We start from the raw sequence: 9,775 nt of genomic DNA on the forward strand, positions 1-9,775 counted from the left end.
AAGTGAATAGCCCCAATTACAACAGGAAACACATTTCCCGACATTAAACAAGGAACAGAAACAGATTTGTCGTGTTTCAAAATGCGCATAGTTCTATGGATGGGCTCACATGCTGTTCTTATTTGCAACCTTCTCTCCCTAAACACACAGGAGCGCGAAGACACAAACACATTCTTCTTTCAGGGGGTGTAGAAGGATTCCTGGAAAATCCTGTCTCTGAGTTATCTTCAAAAATGGCTGAAACTTATTACCGTGACACTTTTTAACTTAAAAATCAAGATAAATTAAAGGGGAAAGTCTAAAATAAAATAAAATACAATCACTATTTTACTTTTCTTGAGAGAAGGGAAAATATTTGCCAGGAAAAATACTTTAGAGATACCGTAGTCCTCTTCAGACATTTAAAACTTTCACATGAAATAAATAAACTAAAAAATTAAAAAATAAACCCTTGAGTTTATGTGTGGTTGAGTGTGAGCTGCAAATCTCAGGAACACCGGAATGCATTTATAAACCCATCAGAAATATCACCCTCACTATTTGGCATTCAGTATTGATAAGAAATGCGTGGTCCTCCTTGGCCTCTGGTTTTTCAGGCAGGGTTATAACAGGCATTATCTGCTTCAGGGATTTTATTTGGGAAATCCCCTGGGTCCTTCCTAGTTATCCATGGCACTGTGGTGTGGTAGCCCAATGTGAGGTAGCTGGGGTTTCTTGCATTAGTTGAAAGGTATGGTGCTCTCTGCAATGGAGAAAATAAATTTAAAAGCTATAGAATTCTTCCAATTAAACCGCACTAATCCAGAATCTGTCTTCTCTTCTCTGAGAGCCTCTTCACTAGAGGATAAAATGAGCATTGATTTTTCAAGTACCTATGGATCACTTATTGCTAGTAAAGTCTTCTGGCTTGGGACCTTAAGCCCTTTTCGATTCTCTCTTAGCTGCCCTGGAGAAATAAACCAACAAGTAAAAATCAAACATGTTCTATTTTGCAGCAGAAAAATGTGTCAACTAAGGCATTTCTGGGATTCGCTGTGCATTAAATTGTGTGTGTGTGTATGTGTGTGTGTTGGATCTTTCCTTTGGGAGGTGTAAAGTTTTGTTTATGTGGCGCTTGCGAACTGAGAGGGGGATCCTGGCCACTGAGAGTCTCTACACTGCCTGGGAATCACTGCCTGAGGCTGAATGGGTCCCTTAGTGGATGGCTCCAGAGCTGAACCCCTTGGGTGGAGCTTCTGAGCTGCTGTTATTGATTGAGGATTGAACAGTGTTTTCCAACTGCACGTGCTCCCGCTGGGCATGGAAATGAGCTGACTAGACTTGTAAAGTCAATCCACTCCTGGTTCAAAGGCATTTTTCCCAAGTGCATTAGCCTGTAGCTCAGAGCAGGATGCAGCCAGGTATGGTTGCAACCTGGTGGCTGAAGTAGGATGCAGGGTGTCTGCAGCCTTGAGGCTCTGAAAGCTGAAATCACAGACTGTCATTGTGACTTCATGGCCAACCTTGAGTAAAAGCAGGTCTTCTGTGGGAGAAGTTGCTGGAGTCCAACCCCGGAAGTAGCAAGTGCCTCTCCCACAGCTGAGGGCCAGAACACCATGTTCTCTTGTGCTCTGGCTCTAGGCCACTCTTCTCTGGGCTCTTGAGAAGAGCTGCTGCAGGCATTTGCAGAGTGAATGAGCTCTGACTGAGACTTGACTTCAGAACCACTGGGCTGGCCTGGCCTCTTGACACAGCAACACACCGCTTCTTGCCTTCCAGGTAAATACCTCTGCCTTACTGACCATGTTATGGGTTTTAGTGGGACATCGGTACAGGGATTCTCCTCACCCTCTGCCTCTCCTGTTAACTATCACTAACCAAGTCCCTAACATTAGGAAAGTCCAACTGATAATTGTCAGTTTCATCTTTCATCAACTGGGGGTTTTGTGACACAGATCTTGCAATCACTACTTCTCAGGAGACTGGAAGTAGAATGTTAGTGCTCTTTAAAATTAATGAAGGCTAGACTTGTCCAGTCTGTTAAGAGTTTGCTGTAATACCCAAAGAAGCCAGCAATAGTCCCTCTCCTAGGCATCAATGCTGCCAGAAGGCTCCCAGGCCCAGGATACTATGCATTAGGGCTCACAGATCTTGTTTAGGGAGCTAGGGAGCAAGGGGAAGGGACGGGAGTGCCTCCTGGAAGGTGAGGACTGAAGCCAATGTGGAAGTCACTGAGCTGAGTGGCAGGTGTCTAACACCGAAAAGTGGCCCTAGCCAAGGGCTCTAAGCAGTGGTACTTTCTACCAAGGCTCTTCCCCAAGGAGCTCTAGATCACAGAGGCAGAAGGATTATTTGATCCTCTTTGCACTCATTTGATTTCAGGAGGAGGTCTGAAGTCCCAAAGCATGGGCATTGGGGTGAGAGAGGGAACATCAAAGTGTGCCAGAAAACATTGTTTTATTTTACTTATTCCTGATTTTTCTTACCAGAGCTTGAGTTCATATACTGCACTGTAACACAAACACACAAGCACACATACCACACACACACACGCCTTCAAACTAGAGAAGGAGACTACAGAAAGCACCTGGCCATAAAAGGCATGTCAAGGAGTTTGCTGTAGGGTGGTATGGTTGCTTTGCTTCAGTTCAGCAGACTTAGCCCCATGAAGACCTTACTGTTTTCTGTGATTTCTCTTTTGTATTTTTTTAAATTTATCTTTATTTCTTAATTATTAAAACCTTCCCTTTTGCCCCTCGGAGCATTGATCAGGGTTTACTAACTACAAACATTTACTTCATGAAGGAGCAGTTTTTTGTCTAGTAATGTTAATGTGGGGACCCTGGGAAGGAAGACAATGTGTGAAAGAAGGCATAGATTGGCTTCAAGCACAGGCAGTATAGGTGTTTGCCTATATTTGGTGTTTTGATAGACTTAGGGAAAATCCCTCGGCCTACTACCAAATATTTTTGACTGTCAGTACATCTGTGGTTGTTAGGTATTGAAAAGCCCTGGTTAAATACAGATAATTATGAGAATATGGAAAGAAGCCTTTAGTACCTTATTCACATGCCCTAGGAATGACGAGGTAGGGTGCCAAGTTAAGAAGAGGAAAATATATTGTAAATATCCAGGAGTAAGTAAATAGTGAAAAGATTAGCATGAGATTTGGTGGGCCCAATGGAGTTCAGGATGATTTCTTTCTTAACAGAAGGATCTGCTTCTGTTGGGCTCTTGGCTGCCCAAATTAGGCAGAGCCAGATGATGACTCACTGATCTGAGGACTGCATGGAGTCATTTGGTGAGAAAGCGTGTGTAGGGGAAGAGGGTGTAAAGCAAGCATTTTTCTGGTATTAGGAAGATAAAACAATTCTTCATAAACAGTATTTTTTTCAATAATTCATTGATGCAATAAACTTGGCATATCTCCATTCAAGTGATCTGAGCCAGTGATATTTTGCTATATGTCTGCATTATTTATTTTAAAATATCAAACTGGCACCTGCAGTCATTTTTCAAATCCTAGCCCACTTTCTTTGAGGCTGATGCATATAGCATATTTGGAGGTAACTCTGACTCTCATCCTCATTTTTAAAAAGGCAGCATGAGGCCAGGCGCGGTGGCTCAAGCCTGTAATCCCAGCACTTTGGGAGGCTGAGGCAGGCAGATGACCTGAGGTCAGGAGTTCAAGACCAGCCTGGCCAACATGGAGAAAGCCCGTCTCTACTAAAAATACAAAAATTAGTTGAGCATGGTGGAACACGCTTGTAATCCCAGCCACTCAGGAGGCTGAGGCAGGAGAATCACCTGAAGCTGGGAGGCAGAGGTTGCAGTGAGCCGAGATTGTGCCATTGCACTCCAGCCTGGGCAACAAAGTGAGATTCTGTCTCAAAAAAAAAAAAAAAAAAAAAAAAAAAGCATGGAAAAAAAAAAAACACAGAGAAAAGGAAAGAGGAAAGATGGGGGTGGAGTAGGTAAAAGAAATGTATAAGGCATAATACCTAAGTTAAAATGACCTAACCTAAAAATTCACATACCACAAACTCTACCCATGAAAAAATGTTATGTCCAGCAATCCTGATTGAGCCTTCAGTTAATATATGACTGTGCAAGTGCCAATGGAGCACCAGAGAGGTAACATAAGAAGGAGTGGGTTTGACACTAGTTTGGTGTTGTTTTTGTGTGTGTGTGTGTGAGTGTGTGTGTGTTTTCTTTAATTTTGTTCATTATGTTTTGTAGAGACAGGATCTTGCTATGTTGCCCAGGATGATCTCAAACTCCCGGACTCAAGCTATCCTTTTCCCTTAGCCTCCCAAAGCACTGAAATTACAAGTGTGAGCCCATATACCTTGCCTTAAGCTCAATGTTTTAATGGAGAGTGTTTGAGGACTAAAAGAGACAGGATGCATTTACAATTATTTATTATTTTCACTGCCCTAGGAAGTCAAAGGCAGCTGAAAGGTGACCATACAATGCCTCTTCTGGCAATTACTAGAATCACTATAGGGTAGAATTACATTTGGACTTTCAAAAAGATTTTTTCTTTTTCGTTTATTCATTTATTCTGCTCAAAATTAGCCACGTACAAAATTGTCCCCATAATTCTGGGGGCAAATTTCCTAGGAAATGTTTAAAAATTCTATCAATCTTAACTTATTAATTCAGTGAAGAAATAAGAAAAAGTAGCTGTTTGCCTTTGATATATTTCAGTTAGAATGAGAAATACAATGAACTGAAGCCTAATGTTGTAATTATTATCATAGGAAGGCCTTCACCATTTGATAGCAGTATGAACACATGATTAAATTCAACAGAATACGTTTTCCCGTAGCTAAAGTTTTTGCAAGCATAAGCATTTCACTTCCAATCCTCCCCATGAGAAGAACACAGTGAACACAGATAAGAATTTGTATTTCTACTTTTTCTTCCCCTACTCTACCGAGGAGCAAGAGTAACAAAGTTTGACATGTATCACTCAATGACTAGATGAATAAAAGCACAGTCTTCTTGAGAGATTATATTGAATTAAGCTAATCAGAAGTTGAGGGATTCAGTGTGAGAATTACTTTAATATTAATTAGGCCACATCCCTCAATTTCCTGAAGTGAGAACACAGCTACGAGTTAGGGTCTTGTCATTAACACATTTTATCTAATCAGATAAGAACATACACTTACATTGCATTGGTAAATACCAAAGATATATTTCCAAGGATGAAATTGATAAAAACAGGTCATGTATTCTAGAAGACATGTTTCCTATGGATTCTTGAAATTCAAATGCAATCTTTTGGTTTAATTCACTAATTTTATTTATTAAAATAGTATTTGAATTTCTTTAAAAAAGGTGGCTTCCGTAAAGACTTTCAACCTTTTGAATCTGCTTTAGGAATTAACCAAAAGTTGGGGGTTCCAATGTTGATCCCAAAGTTTTCCCCTTCAAGTGTTTCGCCTCAAAGAATTCACAGCTGTATAGTTGATAGAAAGATTAGCACATTCTTGAAATTAACTCCCATCATCTCTTTAATTTTGAAAACATCTGTGAGTGCTTACTATGTTCCAGGCCTTGTCCTAAGTAGTTTGCACATTTTCTTCTCTTTTTACTAAACTCTCAGATATATAAACACACTTACAGAAACATACTCTATGATAAAAGTGTTAGAAATGATAGCTTTAAATGGTTAAAACAAAGAACTGAATGCAAAAAAAAAGACTTGTGTAAGGTCATTCAGATAGAAAGTAGAGTCAGAATTTGAATCAGGTCAGTCTGAATCTAAAGTCTGTCTTCTTACATGCTGTACTGCTTGAGCCTTATTCCTATTTATTATCATAGCCTGAAGAATTCGTGTAGAAAGTAAAATTTAGTCAATAGCATATAATTTTCCTATTCTCATAACCAGTAGTATTGAAAAAGGAGAAGAGGTAGGAAGAAAGAAAACTAGAAGAAGAAAGTGATCTTCCAAATTTTTATCAAGATGAGTGTATTTGTCAAGATTCTTTTGTCCACAAGTAATGGAAACCCAGCTGAAGCTCACTTAAGCAAACAAAAATAATTTATTTCCTCATGTCACTTAGTGCAGGCAAAGTTGAATTCAGGTACTCAAATGATGTTGTGGGGAAGCTGATTACATTTCCTGACTCTGCTTTCATTAAAGTGTTCATTAGAGTGTTCATTCTAAGGAGGTCTTTCCCAAGTAATGGCAAAAAAAAAAGGCCATGAGTAGCTTGTTTCAGATTCATGTTCTACAAGCTTGGAACTATGCCAAAATATCTTAATCATGGGGAGTGGGCAATTCAAAACCAACATTTTACTGTAAGGATTTTCCTATTATCAAACTTAAAAAACATATTCTTCTTTCTATTGTGGGCACCTGTGGGTCTCAGAAACCTCCACATGTTTCGCTGCCCCTCCATTGTTGAAAAGTCTCTTATAAAGGTTTATGGGTGCTCACGGATGAAATATAGAGATGACCCAAAGAGACTGCCAGGTGCGGAGAACGAATTGCTGGCATTAGTATATGCGCCTCAGGACCCCAATACCTGACAGCCCAGTGCTTCAGCAGCTGAGCAGACTGCAAAGCCAGTTATGAGATAATGCAATATTTTCCCCCTCAGATACAAGTTAATAGGAATTAACTATATTTTAGTCTAGAACATACAAGGGAGAGCTAAGCTACATATCTCCCAGTGATGTCAACAGATATATACAGAAATGGGAATGGAAAAAGTTCAGATTACAAAAATAAAAAAATTCTGGATGACTAAATTACATGCATGTAATAAATATTAAGAAAGAAGTTTCTTCTAAGAAAGAAACTTACACCCAAGATATGCAATTTTCTTGATTTCAAAATATCACATCATATGTTAGGTAGTCTAAAATACTAGCACAGACATTGCAACAAACATCTTTTGCCTTATTTTTACAAAAATCTATTTAAAAAAAAGATACCAAGCAAAGTCATCCCTTTCTATACAAGGTAATGTCCTGCCTTTTAACAATAAATTGAGCTAAGGTTAAAGGCAAGAAAACTCCTGTATTAGGAGATACTAACACAAATATTACATGGTAAATTGCACTCTAAAATTAACAAATAATTTCAACTTTTCTGTTTTTTAGTTGTGTATTTTAGCTAAGAGCATGCAATAAATAAAAGATAGATGTAGATAGATAGATGATAGAGATAGATGATAGATATAGATAGATAGATAGATGATAGATATAGATAGATAGATGATAGATAGATGATAGATGATAGATAGATAGATAGATACATAGATAGATAGATAGATAGATAGATAGATAGATAGATAGATAGATACATAGATAGATAGATAGATGATAGATAGATAGATCGATCTTCTGAGTAAGAGGAAATGAACAAACACTCTCCCCCACTGTAATGGGTGCAAAAAGAAACAAATGCTCCTAAGAAATGTGGCAAAGATCACATGCAGATGTGGCTGTTTTCCAGCCCAAGTTCCTTACACGAAATTGGCCTTGCCCTGTGAAGTTCACTTTGCCTGTCTAGGATAGGGACAGTGTCTTTCTCAATTCTGCATGGTGAGCAGTGGCTAAATAATGATTGAGCCAAACCCTTCAGCAGCATTCAAGCTGTAACTAACTCTTTGCCATACTGAGATTTTTAGAGTGTTTAAAGTCATACCCAGTTGCCTGAAGATCTCCTCCCTATGGCTGAATATCCCCCCTACCACCACCACTACCACTGCCATCACAGTGGCAGGGCACGTTTGTACCTAAGTAGCTGAAATTAAAAGGACACACAGGTCTTTTACTCTCAGATTCCAGTATTGGCATATTATAAGTTATTTCAAGTTGCATCTTATTTTAAATGAACTTGGATCAGCTTTACATGCCCTTTTTACAAATGTGTCAGAGGAGAATAATATAATTTTTCTGGAAAAATGCAAATGTCATTAGTTAAGATGCAACCTGCAAAAGAATCCGGGGGCACTTGATTTCTTATTTCTGATGAAAAGTAGGTGACCAAATCATATGCACACAGGCAGACATCTCATATCTGCACACATAAACATGCTCTTTGGACGTCGTAGACAAGTCTCTTCCTGAAAAAAAAAGAAACTTGTATATTCATTTTAAGGAAAAGTCAAATCCAGCCCAAGAGTATATTCCAGGAGACACTGGAATCAATTACTTAATCTGAACATTTTGAGTTGTGCACATTTTTGGGAGCAAAGGCCGTTTTGTTGCCCTGCTGGTGGACCTGGAGTTTTTAGATTGTGTTTGCTGATTAAGTCCTGTGAGAAAAAACAAAGGCTATGTATAGGAATATTGGGCTCCAGCAGAGGCAGGGCTTGAAGATCCAAGTTTTCTCTGATGCTTGACAGTGGCATGTGAGAGACTCCTGCCTGCCCTCACCTCACTAACAGAAGAGAGAGGATAAACTGGCACAACTGCTGCTCACCTAGTTTGAGACTCCAGCTGCAGAGCCGACTGGCCCCAAAAGCTTGTACTCCTTTCTGTTTCCCAGTGCCTTCACTGGAGAGCAAAAGACCCTGATACGTCTCTCTGGATCTGCTTAAAGTGGTCCCTCGTGGGCAATTATTTGGCATGTCTTTGAGTTTTATAATTTAATGTTAAGCCGTAACCTGCGTCCCCCTTTTCTCCTCTCTCTACCTCCCTATCTATAGCTTTTTTTCCAACAAGCCCCAAAACCCCCCTCCCTGTTAGACTCTGAAGTGTCACTCACTGTGATTTTTATGCTTCCAATAGTTTCCAAAACAAACAGTGGAGGCAGTGACCGGCTGGGTATTCACTGGATGCAACAGTAACTCCCAATCCGAGCAACCTGAGCCGCCATTGGCGGCACGTCTGCTCCCTAAAAGGCCAGCACTTGCCAATCTCTGCTCTGCCAGGTCCTGGAATCAGGGATTTGAGGACTAATGGTCTGCACATGTCCACGGGGAGGAAGGGAGACTAGACTTTGAAGGACATATACACTAGTTTGATCTCCCTCTCCTTTCATTTTGTCTATTCAAACAAAAAATATATATGTATATAAAAAAATTACACACACACACACAGTTATTTTCTTTGAATACAGATCCAGAAATTGTTTTTCAGATTTGGGTTTTGGGTTTGGGGTTTAGTTTTGTTTTTCCCGCTTTCCCTGCTTCCTTCACCCTCTGTGCCCTCCGCCTGTGTCTCCCTCTCCCTCCCTAACCCAGTTCAGGTTGAAACTTTGCTGCAAAGAATCCCTTCACCCCCTCCAGGGATGGCTCTGAGCTCTCGGGCGCGTGCCTTCTCTGTGGAAGCCTTGGTGGGGAGACCCAGCAAAAGAAAACTCCAAGACCCAATACAGGAGGAGCAGCCTGAGCTGCAGGAGAAAAAGGGCGGAGAGGAAGAGGAGGAGAGAAGGAGCAGCGCTTCAGGGAAGAGCGAACCGCTTGGTAAGTACTCCCATTGCCCTGAGCCCCTTGCCTGAGCTTACTGGTTCCGCATCTCTCCGCCTGGCTCGCGTCCCGACGCAGCCAGACAGCCACATTAGGAGCCGCGGGACACCTCGACCACCTGGTGAAGGGGAAGTTTCAGCGCCTCCGAATCCATCCCGGAGTACAGCAGTTTCTTCGCGGTAAAGGGGAGGGTCCCTACATAATTGTAAAGTGAGTCTCTCCTACATCCTCCTCCTACCTTCGCGGAAAGCTCTCAGAGCCAGCGGGTGGCTGTTGTATCCTGGGATGGGAAGCAGGGCGAGTTCCCAAATCCCGAGGGCACCCAGTCTCGGTTATCAACGTCTCCAGGACAGTGAGGATTG

The 9,775-nt window shown here is 40.9% G+C and overlaps 1 protein-coding gene across 3 annotated transcripts in view; it reads left to right on the plus strand.

Annotated features, from left to right (window-relative positions):
- The first annotated feature begins 1,623 nt into the window (after window positions 1-1,623).
- The window catches only part of TBX22 (T-box transcription factor 22), a 17,426-nt gene continuing 9,274 nt past the window's right edge, over window positions 1,624-9,775 (plus strand). Inside the window, exons 1-2 of one of the 3 annotated variants that reach the window (XM_032756390.2) lie at window positions 1,624-1,758; window positions 9,234-9,410. In XM_032756390.2, coding sequence (XP_032612281.1) covers window positions 9,236-9,410 — 175 coding nt within the window. In that variant the 5' untranslated portion in view covers window positions 1,624-1,758; window positions 9,234-9,235. Of the gene's footprint in view, window positions 1,759-9,188; window positions 9,593-9,775 lie in introns of those variants that run through there. The other 2 variants (XM_058441602.1, XM_058441603.1) reach the window with 2 other exon arrangements.

The sequence above is a fragment of the Hylobates moloch genome, unplaced genomic scaffold (assembly GCF_009828535.3).
Source record: "Hylobates moloch isolate HMO894 unplaced genomic scaffold, HMol_V3 SCAFFOLD_7, whole genome shotgun sequence".
Lineage (NCBI taxonomy): Eukaryota > Metazoa > Chordata > Mammalia > Primates > Hylobatidae > Hylobates > Hylobates moloch.